We start from the raw sequence: 19509 nt of genomic DNA, 5'->3' as shown, positions 1-19509 counted from the left end.
ACAACTAGTCACACCCATGTCCACGCCCAACCGCACCCATTTAGCACTGCTGATCACACTGACTGGTACTGAGGAAGAGAGAAAGGAGAGCAAGAAAGAGGGGAAAGAACAGAGAGAGAGAAAGAAAGGGGAAAGATTAGAGAAAGAAAATGAGGGAAAGACAGAACAGAGAATGAGAAATAAAGAGAGATTCTATAAAGATACTATAGCAGCCTGGCTCCCATTTTAGTGCCCACCTGAGCCTCCCGGTGCAGGACATATCATGATCCGCTCACATGGCCGGCATCCCCGATTCCAAGGCGATCCTGCTGTCGGAGGAGGACACGGATCTGAAGCATTCCTGGTTCTGTCACAATCTCCTCAAGAAATTATCTCCTTTCCGGTCAGCTTCCAGCACATCACTTCAGGTGGAACGTCATGTGAGTTTTAAAATGGTCCTCAGGGCTCTGCCATGTCATCCTGTGTCCTTGGGAAAAGCCGGCTCCTCACTCCTCGTACGCACCCGGCTCCGCACTCCTCGTACGCGCGCGGCTCCGCTCACCTCTACCTTGTAAACCCCTCCTGACCCCACACATACTTACCTCATCCAGCACCATGACAACAGCACAGCAGAGTCTTGCAGACACCAAGAGGCAAGGCTGAGCGCACAGGACCTGTGATGAGGGGTGGAGTCAGGGGGTCACATGATCAGGGGTCTGGACAAAGGCTCCTGATCATGTGACCCCTGACTCCTCCCCTCCTGTGACCTCATCACAGGTCCTGTGAACAGACAAGAGAGCAGGCAAGCGAGGATGGGGGGGCGTGGCGGATTATCTCCCTGCAGTGCGGGAGGGTTGGAAACTATAACCGCCGTGCCCGCAGAAGGCCGGCGGCAGGAGCAACAGCCAGGCCAGTGGCCGCATCAGCTGGCAAGCGGCCAGATGATCGGGCGCTGCTGGCTGCGGCCCACATGACAGCGGCCCAGCGGGAAAATGCCCGGTTGGTTATATTACCGATCCGGGCCTGGTGCAGGGGCTCAGTATGGGCACCAGTACAGTCTGTCTACAGCTGCTGGGAACTGGTAATGGCCCCTCAATGTCAGTTAGATGGAGGAGCTCAGTATGGGCACAGGGTGCTGCCCACAGAGAAACACAGCAGTGGGGTGTTACATGTTGGCATATCCACTCTTACCCCTCAATATTGTCCCGTGCAGTCAGCTTGTCCCTTCAAAATCAGCACGTTTGGCCATCGTCTGTATTGGGAGCCCAGCCAGAATGTGGTATCCTCCCTCCGATCAGTTATGTACATGGTGTGACTACACTCGTAACATTGATTGCAGCATCAAGAAGGGCAAGTCCTGGAAATCCCAGGAGGGTAGATATGTTACTGATCTGCTAATGGTGGAAACCTATTCAGAACATCTCTCTTTATTCAGTATAGATGAGCAACACAGGCACTTGGCTACTATCACTGAGGTTATTAATGGTTGTATGAGGGATGTACTGCTGCACTGACAGCACTAAAGCAAATCATCAAGATCCCCTCCTGACAGCCAACTTTGTAGTTCCCTATTGATGACGTCCCATGTGCTTGAGACAAGTCCGGAGATGCTGCAGGCCATGTTAGCACCTTTAAGCCATTCGGCTTGCTCATAGTTGCACGAGCAACATGTCGCCTGAGGTTGTTTTGAATAATGACTCCTGGGACACTTTGAAAAAATGACCGTACTGCTTGTTCCACCACCAAATCAATGTAACACCGAGCTATTAGTGTACCTGGAACGAGGACTAATAGGATCCAGCTACTGTACATTATGCCACCCCCACCATGATCCCAGGAGTAGCACTGGTGTGATGTTTCTTCTGTGACTACTTTCTTGGTGGTTTCCTTACCAATAGCGTTATTACGGTAGTTATCTGCTTCCTTTTAGTTCTTGTCCTCAGTGTGACAGGGAAGTCAGTCTGTTTTTTTTTTTTTCATTGATCGTGACAATAGTTCTCATAGGAATACACAGGCTGCCTTCTATGCCACACTGAAGACATTAGAATTAAAGCGCAGTCGAGTGGAATGATGTAATAAAACTATTGTTAAGGAATCTTCACTATTTACATGATGTATGGAAATATTTGAGGCAATAATTCTTCCCTGGGTTTTTTTTTTTTTTTTTAGACTTTCACACCTTTCCTATTGCCATGATGCTGCACACCCCATAGTGAATGCTTCCGTTCATAACAAGCGCCAATCATCATTATTGTAAGTGGATTTGCACCCGTTTACCTGTCATCTGACACAGACTATGCGAATTATGGGGATGGGCAATTAGTAACGCAATCGTTTTGTTCCAATACGATTTGTGAATTGTCTGCACAATTTTTTACAAGAGGTTGTGCAATTAAGTATCTGTTTTGTTTTTTTTTGTTTTTTTTTTATTTTGTGATGAATTTTACATGTACTGAAAACTGATATTATTTGCAGGTCAACCCACTAATGGATAGGATGCAGTCAATCACGGTTTGTGCCATAGCATAACTACCAAGTAAGACAAGCCTTAAAGAGTAACTGTTTACATTTTATTAAAAAAAAAACATCAATAGTACACCTCTGAAATACTTGTATCTTGTAGAGAAATCCACTTCTTTCCCCTGGAATAATCTTTTGTTCTTAAAATTTTCACTTCACAGGTAAACTGTCTTCAAGGAGCACACATTTTCCTATTATTAAGATAGGAGATGACAGTTGTTGCTCAAAATAGTTCTAAGAAGTTTCAGGAGTCCCTTATAGCAGAATTTCTGTTTTGGCTTCCAGCTCCTTCCTTCTCCATACAACTTAAAAGCATCATCTGTCATACATGTCCATGGGGAAATCTGTATTTACTGAAGACGTGAATGAATGATCAGTACAGGAGGCAAAATCAGATTTATTATAAAAGTTACTTATTTTAATATGTACTACTGATTTATGAAATAAGTTATAATAACTGTTACTCTTTAAGTGTGGTTTCACTTGCAGAAGGGATGGAATGGGTGAGTAGAAATGCTGTTGTTTTACAGTATTAGCAATAGTAATTAGCAATCTATAAGCTTGATAACCCCTCTGTAAAGACAAAGATCCACTATTATCGCAGTTTAACGTGTGGCATACAGTAAAACCAGTGCCCTTATCTTATCACCCCACTGTGATCTTCTTTTTCAGATTGCAAGAGAAATCTAAAAATCATTGACGCGGAGTTTACGTTCATATTTAAACCTGGAGGGATCTACTGAAAAAACAACAAAAGTGCCACTAGGCACGAAGAGCCCCTTACATCAGCTGCGACGTATGGTGCTGAAAGACATAAAAAATGAACCTAGCGTGACTAGTGGTCTGAAGCGGCCACTAAGTTGGCTCAAAAGGAGAATGAGTAATTCTGGATGTCCATCTTCACTACCATGTGACTCAAAGTTTGGGAAAGGTGATGTGGAACAAGATCTAGATTGTGCCTCTGCAGATTTGAGAAGTGAACAAAATCTGAATAGTCACACAGACCGCACAAACACTATACTGTCCCTTCAAGATAAAGAAGGAAATGCAAGTCTTCTTGGTAAGATGGAAATCTCCGGACTAAGTGACCTAAAGAACAATGATGGTGTAGTCTTTCCTGTTCTGAGTAAAGAGAAGCTGCCACACAATCTGTTCTCTTCTCCCGATTCCTACTCTGCATCTACAGTTTTTGGTGTCTCCAACAAGTCTTTGTCCTACTTTACAGACCCTACAGCTTCCAGTGAAGGTGAGGAGCAGGATCCTACTGATATGTCTATGAATAAGGACAAGTATTTCAGCACTCCAATGCCTTCAAGAGAAAGGGTGAAGAAAAAGCTTACTCCAGTTATGGAAGTGGATAGTGAATTGAATATGTCAGATGAATCGCAACCTCAAGACAGATTATCAACAATAGATCTGCTTCACAAGAAATCATACCCTACCGATGTTTTGTTGCATGAAAGTCCCACAAAGACTCCACTATATAGGAGTTTCTTTGCTACCGAGTGCCAAGAAATAGTTAATCAAATCGTGACCAAAAAACCAGTTGTGAGAACCCCAGGCTCTAAGCGTAAAGTGGAAGAACTTGATTTGTCTACCATTGATGCAGAACCTCCTCCATATGACACTACACCAATGAAGTCAATGTTGGCTTGCGAAGTGGACAAAGTGATATCTTCTCTGGAAAATAGCCCTGTCAATGAAGGGCTGTCACTGTTTGGGGTGAGTCTTTTGGATCTTGAGAAGACTGATATGCAACTCAATGATTTTAACCTATCTGAATGTCAAATTCAAAATAACACTCGGTGTGCTGCGAGTAATGCTGAAGGGCTTTCTCTCTTAAATGAGCTGAATGGTGTATGTTCTAAGAGGCTGAAGATGGAACCACTCGAGAAAAATAACTGTGAGGTAAATCAAGAGGATAAAATATTGTCACCATTGGCTATTTCTGCCACCAGCAAATCCAGTGGTGAAAATATAACTCAAGTCTTCTCGAACAGCATACTACATACGGAACCGAAGCTCTCTGATGTTGTAATGACACGGAGTATGGCTTCTCCTCAGGTTGTCAACCAAGTAATGAAGACTTCACCTCAAACTCTGGTCATTACTACAAATAATCCTGTATGTAAAGGGCCGTCTACAACCTGCATAAAACAGATGGACAAATCGAATGAGCATAACCTGTGCGCCAGTACTGCACAGGACATTGAGGAAACCTATGAGCTGCCACCAACTGATACGACTCATGAGATTGAGAAGAGCAAGGTATTGACGGATCCCTGGCTGAGCATTATATCTATACATGAGGAGATGACTATAGAAAATGCCACTCGCGTGACTGAAATCTTGCCACCTACCTCTAATACAACACAAGATATACCATTTATTCAGGAGGAAGTTAATTTAACGAATACCAAGCAGGTAATTGAGATGGTAGGGCCACCTGCTAACACGACTCTGGACATTTCCTCAGTACATGATGGTGCAATTTCTGGCGATATTACGCAGGTTATGGATGTGGTGCCACTCTCTGCCAACACCACACACGACCTCACACCTGTGCATGAAGGAGTTACTGCTGCCAACACAACACAGATAACGGACATGGCACCACAAATTCTGGCAAATGGTACACAAGACATCCCATTCACACTTGAGAGCAAAGCAACCAACACAACACAGGTTGAGATGGTAGGCCCACCTGCTAACACGGCTCTGGACATCTCCTCAGGTCATGATGGTGCAATTTCTGGCAATATTACGCACGTTATGGATGTGGTGCCACACTCTGCCAATACCACACACGACCTCACACCAGAGCATGAGCGAGTTACTGCTGCCACTGCCAACACAATGCAGATTACTGACATGGCACTACAAATTCTGGCAAACGGTACACAAGACCTCCCATTCACCGAGAGCAAAGCAGCCAACACCATGCATGAAATTGAAGTCGTAACAGAGTCGTGTGTAAATGCTACACACATTGCACCAGTTTACATGGCAGCAACACCAACCAATACAACCCAATACATCGAGATAATTCCCAAAGCTTCAGCTGATAGAGCATCGGGTAAGACTGCAATTTGTGATGTTTCAGTTCCAACCTGTTGCACTCAAGACACTGGAGGCATGCAGGAATCTTTTGTGGTGGTTCCAAGGGCGAGTGAAGCGACCGCTACCCCATGTACTGACCCCAGTCCCAAAGCACTCTGCGCACAATTTTCTTTAGTATTACAAACGACAGCTAATCATAGTAACCTCTGTAAAGAGGAGACCCAGCCTTGCTTAAATATGACTCTAGATGCACCAGCTAGGCACAGTGATGTGATCTGTGATATAAGCCTTACTGGTGCTACAGGAACAAAAGCCGAAATATCTATTTCAAATTCTGGCTATAGCTTGAATGCAGACAATGAGGGCTTGATGGTAAATGACTGCAGAAATGTTTCCAAACTTGACCCTAAGCGAGAAGCTTTAGTGGTTGATGATGGGAATGACTTGCCATCAGTAGCACCAAATGCACAAGCCTTAGTTGTAACTTGTGTCACTACTGGTCCCAGTATACTTGTGAGTCCACCTGTTCAGGCCAATCCTAATGTTACAGAAGGACAGAAATTGGAAGGATCTCAGAAATGTGGCAGCAACTGTGACCCAGGAATGATGGCCTCCCCGACAGAAGTGGATATCTGCAAAGAATCTGGTAATCAACCATCGCTCTCTGAATCCTGTAGTATGCTCCAGGAAGAAGAAAATGCTCATGATATCAGTGTCTTTTCTGTTGGATCGCTTTCTTTTGTCACTTCCACGCCTGTTCCTGGAATAAATGATTTTCAGTATCAAAAAACTGTCATGGATCCTATGCAACAAGACCCTAGTTTGTCCATTGGCTCTGTATTCGATGAATCTGCAAATAAGGTCTCGAGAGGACCACGAATGAACACGCCACATGATACACAGGGATTGCACTGTAAAGACCAACTAGAAGTGTCACATGGATCATCTATCCCACTCCGATTGCGGAGGGGCTTGGTTCCTCCATCAGAAGCCATGCCAAAAACGATGGCTTCAACATCTGGCATCCCGTCAGCACGCCGTTCTTTAGTGCTGTGTCAGAATCCGGCAAGGGAAACTGCTGTCTCTAAAATTGCACAGAGGGGTGGAATACCAGTGAGAGGTATTCTCCGCCCTCCAATGGTCCGCCAAAGTTTGCCAAGGGCTAGCCTGGGAAACCCAAAACTAGCCATGGAAAGCATGGGAGGAAGCGTGATAAGCAAATCTACCGCTGGAAGCCGATTCAGAGCTCCAAAAGCCGCTGCTTTAAAGGTTTGTAGGATTCACTACCTAATACCTAACTTGTCCGGCTTACTTGGGACAACCGTTAACTTTTATTTCAGAAATCAATAGTGCACATGAAAATAAGCAACTTTATAATGGATCTTATCAGAGAAATCTGCTTCTTTCTCGTCTTAAAAAAATCTTTCTTCCTTTCCTGTACATAGAATCTCGCCAACTGTAAATCATCTCCTGTCCAATGTAGTTATCGCTCTTCACGGAATACAGATTTTTACCTGTGAATTGAAAATTATTAGTCCATGGGTAGAAGGAAGCAGATTTCTGAGATTTATTGCAAAGACTCTTATTTTCTTGTGCACTATTGATTTATGAAATGATTATTATAAGTCACTCTTTAAAGTGGTTGTCCGGTCTAGAATGACAAGTATGCAGGCACTCAGAGAGCAGACTTGTGAATCCTCCCAGCACACGCACTGTCCACTGTGGACTTACAAGTTTCTGCACCGGGGATGGTGGTCAAGTACACAACTTGCATTCTCCCTGCTAGAACCCGTCTAACAGGTGCGGCCTCGCCCTATACACTTTTATGAAGCGATGCTGCACACATTAGAAGAGATATGGATGGATGCAAATCATACTTGACTGCCGTCCCTGATGCCGACATCGGTGAATACGGCAAGGATTCACAAGTGTGCAGTTACACTACGTATTGATGGGTTTCAGTACAATGGACAGTCTCCCTTCATGATTTTATGCTTGCTGATGTATGGAACATCCTGTTGAGAATACAGTGCTATGTGGTGGCTGTCCCTACAGAATACTAAAGTTCTTCCTATAGAACAGTGCAACATAATTTCCACTTTTAACCTGAATCAATACTGTGCGGCATTAACCTACTAAATTCTGTACAATTGGTAGTGGGTCTTTCATATTCATGATTTCAGTCTTCTTCATAGGTAAAGTCAGCTATGACAGATTCACAGTTGCCACCTGCCCCCTCTTCTGATAAACCACAATCGAGATTAGGGATCCCAGGTCCCTCTAGACAATTGTCTATTGGCAGCCAGAATGCTGTCCTGAATCTGCATGATGCTCCAAGTGTCAAGACTGTTTCAGGTGTGCGTCCACCAACATCAACAGGTGAGAACGCAGCATTTCCAAACAACGGGGTATTAATGTTACTTTGTAGATGGTAGAAATGCTGTTGCGCTAACTTAATTTTTCTTTCATAGGGACAGGCCTTATAAGACCGGGAACATCATCAGTACGTCCCCCTCTTCCACAATCTCAAAAGGCTTCTCCAAAACTTAAAACTCAAGTCCAAGGTGACCAAAAACAAATGTATTCTTTTAAAGGGGTCTGACACTCTCTTGTTAGTGCAGTATTCCTCACACACTGACCAGCTCTTCGGTCCATATGATGGCTTCTTGTCAGAGGAGCACGTGACCAGAGCAGTCCATAACTGACAGCGGGATTTAGCACTCACCAGCCAGAAGCGCGTCACAATTCTTGTCCATCACGTAAAAGGCGCTGATCGATGGCGCCCAAGGATGTAATTGTGAATGCCTGCTCATTCAAACATCACACAACATTTTAGTGCGGTGTATGCAGTGATTGGGAAGGCAAAAACTGTAATTAACAGGCTCTCCATTCTTTATGGGGAGTCTGGCTGTGTCTGACAGCAGGATGCCTGCACTCTACAACTGTACAAATGCCTGCAGCTGCTATAATATATACAGTAATGTTTTAGAACGTTTATACAGAGTAGAACGTGGACTGGCCATGCATTTGTCTATGGATGGTCTGGAACTTGTTAAATGTACCCAAAACAAACCTATACAAGTTTTGGCACTGCCATAATTATACACTCCTAGTCAATGACTTTTCCCACGTCACTTTTACAGCACAATCAATGCCGTAACAACTCCAGAATTTATTGGTTTGGGTTTTTTTTTTTTTTCTCCTACGCCTCTTTGGGGGACACAGACAGTGGATGTTATGCTGCTTGCCATTAGGAGGACACTAAGTAAACCAGAAAAAAAGTTAACTCCTCCCCTGCAGTATACACCCTCTCGCTGGATGAGATTTTTCCAGTTCTTGCTTAGTGTCTATAGGAGGCACTTGGGTCTGGCTTCAGACCCCACTGTTTTTATTTTATTTTTGAATTTTCTGTAAATTTTTTTAATTAACGGAGTGAAGGGGGCGACTGTTCCTTTCTACGGCCCGCTCTCCCCCGAACCAAAACAGGCAAGCACACGGAGTATACCGCCCCGTACACTTTCCTGTGACGAATGGGGCTGATTCCTCTGGCGATGATCCTTACGGTCCCGGTAATCCACGGATAGGAGGGCAGGCGCATGGAGTGCAATGGAGAAGACTGGAACAGCCGAATGCCCTGAATCAGCCCCATAGCTCTCCATCCCCCTGCAATAGGGAGGATCGATTGAGCATACCCCTTTAAGAACTCCTCCAGCTCTGCTACATCAGCCCAGGAGGATGAGAAGACCTGCCTGGATGGCCCCAGACAGCGCAGCCTGCCAAGCACTGGAGTGGAGGTATGGGGTTGGGTTCTGATCCCCAGGAGAAGCGCTGACTTAGCGTCAGCGGCGGTGCATCGGCCCCCCCCCCACACACACTCGGCGCTCGGGTAGGCCAAAAATTTAGTCCCCGGCTTTTCCGGCCTACTAGACCGCAATTTGAATGTCGCCGCCCCCTCCTCTTGGCGCCTCTTACAAGACGCGCAATTCTAATCTCGGGGGCCATGTCTTTTACCTCAGCCTGCTTTGGATACGAGCTGTGAGGCATGCACGCTGCTGGATACCGGATGACACCACAGGGCCACCTCTTCTTCCCGGGGGACACAGGACCGTAGGTAAGCTGCATTTGCCCTCAGATTAATGTTTAACCCCTTCCCGACACATTCCCTGCAGCTGCAGACACTCTGCCGTTAACCCTTTCAGGAGCACTATTTTTCAATCTAAGCAGGCTAAACGGGCTGCTAAGAAGCACACTGCGTTTTTTACCGTGTGTACCACTTGCAAGTCTGCCTTACCCAGAGCACAGACTAATCCGTTATGCACGGCCTGCGCCCCGGCCTGTGACCCGGCCTGCGCTCAAACGCCCCTCGCCGCCGCTGCTGACGGGCCTCCTGCTTTTAGTACCCCAGAGTGGGCTGCGTCACGGTCAGTGGAGTCTCTGACCCAGGCTATATTCTCCCTCCGGGAGGACTCTTTAACCCAGAGAGCATCCTTACCCCCCGAGGAAGGCTCTGGCGTCGAACGGGAACCGCCCACCAGCAGGGGCCATACTCGTTCAAGGAATGGTCAGGTCTCTAGAAAGCGGACCCATGACTCGTCCCCTAGTCACGTTCGTGCCTGGGCATCTGCGAATCCTGTCTCTCGCTCTCCCTCTCCTGAGGTTCACAGTGAGCATGACTCTGAATTCAAATCTGACACTTCAGCCCCTCAGAATGCCCCAACTGATCAAGAGTCGCTTGATTCTCTTATAGAATCAGTCAACAGGATTCTGAAGTTGGACGAGGAAAATATTCCTGCTCCAGCACACCCTCTCATTTAAGAAAACCAAGCGTGTGCGCAAGTTATTTACCAGCCATCCGGACTTTAAGGAAATTGTCCAGAAACATAGGGATTCTCCACATAAGCGGTTCACAGGGCAAAAGTCTACTCAGGCTAAATACCCTTTTGATCCATACCTAATGAAGGATTGCTTACAGTCCCCTCCGGTGGACCCTCCTGTATCGCGTCTTGCTTCTAAAACGCTCCTATCCATTTCTGAGGGTTCCTCAGTCAGAAACCCCCCTCCGATCGTCAAATTGACTACCTTGCCCATTCAGTTTTTGAAGCTTCAGGAGCAGCGCTTTTTCCATCGCGGCAATTTGGGTCACTAAGGCAATGGCCATTTGGGCAGAAGTCTTGATTACTTCCTTCCAGGGCACCTATCTTCCTCCGGAGGCAACCACTGTTGCCTGACAGATAATTCACTCAGCGGACTTTGTAGTGGAAGCTTCTTTTGATGCCACCGATTGCGCTACTCAAACTGCCGCTAATGCGATCTCCATTAGAAGAGCCCTATGGCTCCACGACTGCCACATCTAAAAGATGGTTGACTTCTCTCCCCTTTCAAACGGGTCGTCTCTTTGGAGAGAACCTGGACCAGCTCATTTCTGATACTTTCGCAACCAACTGCCAACGCGTTTTCGATCTCTTCGTAACAATTCCGACTGGTCCTCTGGTTCTCTTCCGAATCAGGTCGGTCCCCGCGCGGAGAGAGAAGCTCCCGGATCTCATACAGACCTAACCGCTCTTGGAAACCCAGGCCTAGGGCTTCTGGATCTAGGGGAGCCAGATCTCCTCCTAGATCTACCCAATGACTTGTTGCGGTATCCGGCGGTCGCCTACTTTCCTTCAGCCACACCTGGCTCTCGGTCGTCCACGACAAGTGGGTCAGGGAGCTGGTGTCCTCCGGATACAAGATAGTTTTCCTCACTCGCTTTCTCCTTTCGTCTCTTCCCCCCCCCAAGAACAAGTGTTTAGGCACTGCTAAGGGACGGAGTCATCATTCCGGTCCTTCATCACGAAAGGTTCAGAGGTTTTTATTCAAACCTTATTGTGGTTCCAAAGAAGGACGGGACGATGTGACCCATTCTGGATTTCAAACAGTTAAATCTGTTGTCGAGGTACAGCGATTCCGAATGGAATCTCTCCGATCAGTTGTTTCTTCCATGGAAAAAGAGTTCCTAGCATCCATTGACATCAAGGATGCTTACCTTCACATTCCGATCTGCCTGTCCCACCAGCAGTTCCTGTGTCTTGCGATTCACGAGGAACACTTCCAGTTTGTTGCCTTGCCCTTCGGAGTCGCCACCGCCCCCAGGGTCTTTACCAAGGTCATGGCCATTCTCCACTCTCATGGAGTAGTGGTGTTACCATATCTGGACAACCTGCTCATCAAGGGTCTGTCCCTTCCAGCCTGCGAGGAATCCGTGGATATAACAGTAAATACACTTTCTCGCCTGGGGTGGAAGATAAACTTCAGAAGTCTTTCCCAAAACCGGCTCAGCAGATTTCCTTTTTAGGAATGATCTTGGACACTTTCGCAGGTTGGTCATTTGCCCTCCAGAAAAGACCCAAGCCTTACAACAGGCAGCGCAGACTCTTTCCCAACCAGTTTCTCACTCCATTCGTTTCAGCATGAGAGTTCTCGGAAAGATGGTGGCTGCAGTGGAAGTAGTTCCATTTGCACAGTTCCATCTCCGTCCTTTACAACATGCGTTGCTCTTGGCTTGGGACAAGAACCCGTTCTCCCTGCACCGTTGGATCCTTCTGCCCCTGCGGGTCAGGCAAGCCCTCAGGTGGTGGACACTGAGGTCCTCCCTGAATCAAGGGAGGTCTTTTCTCCCAGTAAGATGGTTGGTAGTAACCACCGACGCAAGTCTTCTCAGCTGGGGTGCGGTCTTTCGTCACCACACGACAGTGTCATTGGTCAACCCAAGAGTAATGTCTCCCCATCAACATTTTGGAGATATGAGCGATCAGACTAGCTCTACGGAGTTTCCACCATCTCCTCGCAGGTCACCCCATCAGGATCCAATCTGACAACGCCACGGCTGTAGCGTATATCAACCGCCAGGGATGTATCCAGAGCAGAATGGCCATGCACAAAGTGAGTCACATCCTCCATTGGCCCGAGACCAACCATTCGCCCATCTCCGCAATCCACATCCCGGGCGTAGAAAATTGGGCGGCAGATTTTCTCAGTCGCCAAGGCATTACCTTGGGAGTGGTCTCTTCATCCGGAAGTCTTTCAGCAGATTTGTCATCGCTGGGGGACTCCGGATGTTGATCTCTTGGCCTGAAGACTAAACAACGTTCATTGCTCGATCCATGCGCCATCGGAGCGGACGCCCTAGTTCTGCCATGGCACCGGTTCCAGCTCCCGTACATCTTTCCTCCTCTTCCCTTGCTTCCGAGGGTCATTAAGAAGATCAGAGCAGAGGGAGTACCAGTCGCGCCAGATTGGCCGCGCTGAGCATAGTATGCAGAACTAATGCAACTAGTCGCCGACGACCCCTGGCGACTTCCAGATCGCATGGAACTTCTCTCACAGGGCCCAATTTACCACCAGAACTCCGAGGCCCTGTCTTTGACGGCGTGGCCTTTAAATCCTGGATTTTAGCACAGGCTGGGTTCTCTCACGACGTGATTTACACCATGATTAGTGCTTAGCTCGCTCAAGGGCCAAATTTCGGCCTTGTCAGTGCTTTTCCAACGCAAAATTGCCACCAAACTTCAGGTCAAGACGTTCATTCAGGGAGTTTCCCATGTGGCGCCTCCTTATAGAAGGCCTTTGGAATCATGGGACCTTAACCTGGTTCTTGGGGCCTTACAGGAGGCTCCTTTCGAACCGCTGCAGGACGTGTCACTGACCGTCCTCTCTTGGAAGGTGGTCTTTCTAGTGGCAATTATGTCTATCAGACGAGTTTCAGAATTGGCAGCCCTGTCCTGCCGTTCTCCGTACCTTAATTTTCAGCAGGACAAGGTAGTTCTCAGGACGTCCCCGTCATTCCTGCCCAAGGTCGACTCCTCTTTCCATCTCAATGAGGAAATTGTTTTGCCTTCCTTTTGTCCAGCGCCAGTCCATCGCATTGAGAAGACCCTCCACACCCTGGATGTGGTTAGGGCGCTGAGACAGTGCATCTCGCGGACGGCTCCCTTCCACAAGTCAGATGCCCTGTTCATACTTCCAGAGGGGCATAGGAAGGATCTAGCCTCGTCAAAAGCAGGTGGGTTCGCTTGGCGATTCAGGAATCCTACCGTGTCAGGAACGCGCCTGTCCCAGTGGGGATTAAGGTGCACTCTACCCGGTCAGTGGGTGCCTCTTGGGCCATTCGGCACCAGGCCTCGGAAGAACAAGTCTGCAAGGCTGCGACTTGGTCCAGTCTGCATACTTTTACAAAACATTACCAAATTCATTTTCAGGCCTCTGCGGATGCAGCTCTCGGCAGACGCATCCTGCAATCGGCAGTACCTCAGTGTTGACTCAGTGGTACATGGGGTATTAGCAGATGTATGCTCCCCACCCAGGGACTGCTTTAGGATGTCCCCCAATGTGTCATAGGAGAAATAGGGATTTTTGTGTACTCACCGTAAAATCCTTTTCTCCGAGCCATTCATTGGGGCACACAGCACCCACCCTGTTTAGCCTACTGGCTCATTGTAGCATTCTTAGGTTGTGACCTAGTTATGATTAATTGTTTGACTGTTTAAGCTCCTACTGCTCTTTTTCACCGAACTGGAGAAATCTCATCCAGCGAGAGGGTGTATACTGCAGGGGAGGAGTTGACTTTTTTTTTTTTTTCTGGTTTACTTAGTGTCGTCCTAGAGGCAGGCAGCATAACGCCCACTGTCTGTGTCCCCCAATGAATGGCTCGGAGAAAAAGATTTTGCGGTGCGCACACAAAAAGCTTTTTTTTTTTTTTTTTTTTTTTTTTTAATGCTAAAATGAATGTCATCCAAAACTAACTTGTTCTGCAAAAAAGAAAAATATAGAAGTTATGGCTCTTGGAGGTGTCTTTTACTATTTTGTAATTCTCGCATGCCAGGGTATTCCATCACTGCTGATGGTCTATTTTACAGTACAAATCGTGAGTGACACATTTCATTCATGACAATTCTGTGTTACAGGATTAGCTGCCAAGAAAAATCCTAGAGAAATCCCCACATTTGGGTGTCGGAGAGAAATTGGAACCAAAGCTGAAGGCACATCTGTAAGAGCCTCTGCAAGACAGCCCCCTCCTGCACTAGGCTCCGCTACTGAAGCTAGTAGTCAAGCTAGTCCTTCCCTAATAAACCAGACGGCGCAAACAAAAGTCGAAAACCTCTCAAAGGAACAATGCTCACGGTTTTCAAAACCTGATGTTTCAAGTGTTCCTTCTAGTTCTACTGGTAAGGAAGAAGGATTTCAACCCAAAATTCAGATTCACATATGAGTAATAAGTTATTACTTCCTCTGTACTCCCGTGATGAGCCCAGCTAGAAACATATGGTAAGAAAGCCTAGGGGCAGGTTGTACAGGTCTAGAAGTTGTATAGGAGTCAGCAAAATATAACCTGCAGCCTTTTAGGCTATATTCCCATGGATGGTGAGTACTTGATGTTGCAGCATATTTTTGCACCTATTGGCTAAATTAGATCACTTGTATTTTTATCATGGGTTTTTGTTGCTGCAGTTTTTTCTTTGTTTATGATTTAACCCCTTTCTGCCATATGACGTACTATCCCGTCCATGTGCCCTGGGACTTAATTCCCAGGGACGGGATAGTACGTCATAGCGATCAGCTGCGCCCACGTGATGAGCGCCGCTGATAGCGGCCGGGTGTCAGCTGATTATCACAGCTGACACCTGGCACAATGTGTCAGGGACGGTCACGGACCGCCCCCGACTCGTTAACCCCTTGTACACCGCGATCAAACACTCGCGGTGTACCGGGGGGGTTAAAGGGAAGCATCGGCAGGGAGGGGGCTCCCTCCGTGCTTCCCTGAGCCCCCCCACGGCAGCGCAGTGTGCAGCGCTGCTGCCGGGGGCTCTTTCCCTACAGGCCTCCGGATCCAAGATGGTGATGGGGGCCTGTAGGGAGCTGGCTTCCTCAGTGCCTGCAAAGCGCAGGCATGAGGAAGTCTGCAGCAGTGCCTGTGACAGATTGCTGATCTGTCACAGTGATCTGTGATGTGACAGATTAGCGATCTGTCACAGGACAGTGATGTCCCAACTGGGACAATGTAATAAAGGTAAAAAAAAAAAGTGTAAAAATAATTTTAAAAACGCCAAATAAATAAGTAAAAAAAAAAAAAATATATATTCCCCAATAAATTCGTTTTTTTGAAAATAAAAAAAACAATAGAAGTACACATTTGGTATCGTCGCGTCCGTAACGACCCGCCCTATAAAACTGTCCCATTAGTTAACCCCTTTAGCGAACCCCTTAAAAAAAAAAAAAATCATTTTTGCTTTTTTTTTTTTTTTATCATATCACCGAACAAAAAGTGCAATAACGCGCGATCAAAAAGACGCATATAAATATCCATGGTGCCGCTGAAAACGTCAGCCTGTCCTGCAAAAAAAACGAGCTGCCATACAGCGTCATCCGCAAAAAAAATAGTTATAGCTCGCAGAATAAAGCGATGCAAAAATTTTTTATATAAAATAGTTTTCATTTAATAAAACCGCCAAAACATAAAAAAAACCTAAATGAGGTATCGCTGTAACCGTACTAACCTGAAGAGTAAAACCGCTTTATCAATTTTACCGTACGCGGAACGGTGTAAACGCACCTCCCCCAAAAGAAATTCATGAAATGCTGGTTTTTGTTCATTCTGCGTCCCAAAAATCGGAATAAAAAGCGATCAAAAAATGTCACGTGCCCGAAAATGGTACCAATAAAAACGTCAACTCGTCTCGCAAAGAATAAGACCTCACATGACTCGGTGGGTCAAAATACGGAAAAATTATAGCTCTCAATATGTGGTGATGCAAAACCTATTTTTACAATAAAAAGCGTCTTTTAGCGTGTGACAACTGCCAAACATAAAAACCGCCATAAATAGTAAATCAAACCCCCTGTTATCACCCCCTTAGTTAGGGTAAAATAAAAAAAAATGTATTTCCATGCTAGGGTTAGGGCTGAGATTAGGGTTAGGGGTGTGTTGGGGTTAGGGTTGGAGTTATAATTGGGGGGTTTCCACTGTTTGGGCACATCAGGGGCTCTCCAAATGCAACATGGCGTCTGATCTTAATTCCAGCCAATTCTGCGTTGAAAAAGTCAAATGGTGCTCCTTCCCTTCCAAGCTCTGCCATGCGCCCAAACAGTGTTTTACCCCCACATATAGGGTATCAGCATACTCAGGACAAATTGCAAAACAACTTTTGGGGTCCAATTTCTCCTGTTACCCTTAGGAAAATGAAAAATTGGGGGCAAAAATATCATTTTTGTGGAAAAAAATGATTTTTTTTTTTTATTTTCACGTCTGAGCGTTATAAACTTCTGTGAAGCACTTGGGGGTTCAAAGGGCTCACCACACATCTAGATAAGTTCCGTGGGGGGTCTAGTTTCCAAATTGGGGTCACTTGTGGGGAGTTTCAATAGTTTAGGTACATCAGGAGCTCTCCAAACGCACATGACACCTGCAGACCATTCCATCAAAGTCTGCATTCCAAAACGTCACTACTTCCCTTCAGAGCTCCGACGTGTGCCCATACAGTAGTTTTCTCCCACATATGGGGTGTCGGCGTACTCAGGACAAACTTGACAACAACTTTTGGGGTCCAATTTCTCCTTGTACCCTTGGGAAAATAAAAAAATTGGTGACTAAAAGATCATGTTTGTGGAAAAAATACGATTTTTTTTATTTTCACGCCCGGGCGTTATAAACTTCTGTGAAGCACTGGGTTCAAAGTGCTCACCACACATCTAGATAAGTTCCTTGGGGGGTCTATTTTCCAAAATGGTGTCATTTGTGGGGGGTTTCTACTGTTTGGTACATCAGGGGCTTTCCAAACGCGACATGGTGTCCGATCTCAATTCCAGCCAAAAACGTCAAATGGCGCTGCTTCCCTTCCGAGCTCTGCCATGCTCCCAAATAGTGGTTTACCCCCACATGTGGGGTATCAGCGCACTCGGGACAAATTGCACAATATCTTTTAGGGTCCAGTTACCCTTGGAAAAATAAGAATTGAGGGTGAAAAGATCATTTTTGTGGAAAAAAGATGGATTTTTGGTTCTTACCGTAAAATCTCTTTCTTGGAGCCTTCATTGGGGGACACAGATTACCATGGATGTATGCTGCTGCTGCTGCTGCTAGGAGGCTGACACTATGCAAAAAAACAAGAAAGTTGACTCCTCCCCAGCAGTATACACCCACCGACAGATACCAAGTACCTCAGTTGGTGAGAAAGCAGTAGGAGAAGCCACGGAACTATAAACATATGTACCAACCCAACAAGAAACTCAAGGACCCAACACGGTACAACTTAGACAGGGAGGGTGCTGTGTCCCCCAGTGAAGGCTCCAAGAAAGAGATTTTACGGTAAGAACCAAAAATCCATCTTTCTTTATCGCCTTATTGGGGGACGTTCCAAAGCAGTCCCAAGGGCGGGAACAGCAATAAGGAACGAAAGAACAGGAAGGGCTTAGGTCGGCCGATGCGCCACCGCCGCCTGCAGGACCTTCCTACCAACGACTGCATCAGACGAACCCTGTAGAACCTCGCAAACGTATGCAAGAACGACCAGGTCGCGGCCCTGCAAATTTGCAGAGCCGAAGCCTGGTGTCGAATGACCCACAAAGCTGCCACTGCCCGGGAGGAGTGAGTTCTCACTCCCGGAGGCGGCCGTCTTTCCTGAAGACTGTATGCTTCCAGAATAGTAGAACGAATCCAGCGAGCGATCGTGGATTTGGATGCCGGAAGCCCTTTCCGGTGACCGGAGATGACCAGCAATGAATGGGATTGACGAAGTGAAGCAGTCCTAGCGAGATAAACACGCAAGGCTCTAACAACGTCCAGTTTGTGGAGTGACTTCTCAAGAGGGTGAGAAGGAACAGGACAAAATGATGGAAGAACGATATCCTTGTTGATGTGGAAGGAGGATACCACCTTTGGAAGAAAGGAAGGAACGGGCCTGAGGACGACTTTATCCTGATGGAGTACCAGCTAAGGAGAACGACATGACAGGGCCGCTAATTCAGAAACTCTTCTGATGGATGTTATGGCAATCAGAAAGGTTACCTTCCATGAAAGAAAAGACAAAGGAATGTCCTGGATGGGCTCAAACGGCGCTTTTTTTTTTTTTTTTTTTTTGGAGAGCGCTAAGAACGAGATTGAGATCCCACGGTTCTATCGGTGAATGATGAGGAGGGGCCACATGAGCGACTCCTTGGAGAAATGTCTTAACCTGCGGTAAAGAAGCGAGCTTCCTTTGAAAAAGGATAAACAAAGCGGAAACCTGGCCCTTGAGGGTACTGAGAGAGAGACTCGAATCAAAGCCAGGCTGGAGAAACCCAGTATGGACGGAATGGAAAAGGACATTGGAAAGACTCTTTATCGTCGCACCAACGGAAAAAGGCCTTCCAATGCCTATGGTAGATGCGGGAAGAGGATGGTTTCCTGGCTTTGACCATCATCTGAAACATCTGGCTGGGAAAAAAAAAAACCTGATTCTCTTATGGTTGCGGCCTCAATGGCCATGCCGTTAAATTCAAGAGACCGAGAAGTCTCGTGGTAAAGGGGGCCTTGCGAGAGAAGACCCGGACGGTCTGGAAGCCTCCAGGGGACGTCCGCGAGCATGTTCACCAGTTCCGCATACCAAGGCCTTCTTGGCCAGTCTGAAGCCACAAGAAACACTGGCACGCCTTCCAATTTTATCTTCTTGACCACTCTTAGGATCAAGGCAAGAGGTGGAAACAGATAAGGGAGTTGGACCTGGGACCACGGAATAACTAGGGCGTCGCAAGCGACGGCTAGGGGGTCCCTGGACCTGGCTACGAAACGCGGAACCTTGTGGTTCATCCGAGATGCCATGCGGTCGACATCCGGATAACCCCAGCGCTGGAATATCTGATCGAGGACTGTGGAATGGAGAGACCATTCGCCTGATGCTAGGCTTTGGCGACTCAGAAAGTCGGCTGCCCAGTTTTCCA

The 19509-nt window shown here is 46.8% G+C and overlaps 1 protein-coding gene across 3 annotated transcripts in view; it reads left to right on the top strand.

The window, feature by feature from the left end:
- LOC141059932 (uncharacterized) overlaps positions 1 to 19509 on the top strand; it is a 64946-nt gene that overhangs the window by 682 nt on the left and 44755 nt on the right. Inside the window, exons 2-6 of one of the 3 annotated variants that reach the window (XM_073556151.1) lie at positions 2149 to 2232; positions 3172 to 6828; positions 7755 to 7938; positions 8031 to 8123; positions 14502 to 14762. In XM_073556151.1, coding sequence (XP_073412252.1) covers positions 3298 to 6828; positions 7755 to 7938; positions 8031 to 8123; positions 14502 to 14762 — 4069 coding nt within the window. In that variant the 5' untranslated portion in view covers positions 2149 to 2232; positions 3172 to 3297. Of the gene's footprint in view, positions 1 to 2148; positions 2233 to 3171; positions 6829 to 7754; positions 7939 to 8030; positions 8124 to 14501; positions 14763 to 19509 lie in introns of those variants that run through there. The other 2 variants (XM_073556153.1, XM_073556152.1) reach the window with 2 other exon arrangements.

The sequence above is a fragment of the Dendrobates tinctorius genome, unplaced genomic scaffold (genome assembly GCF_039654945.1).
Source record: "Dendrobates tinctorius isolate UK_male_01 unplaced genomic scaffold, ASM3965494v1 ptg000231l, whole genome shotgun sequence".
Lineage (NCBI taxonomy): Eukaryota > Metazoa > Chordata > Amphibia > Anura > Dendrobatidae > Dendrobates > Dendrobates tinctorius.
Note: the sequence above shows the minus strand (reverse complement) of the source record. Positions and strands in the feature narration are given on the sequence as shown.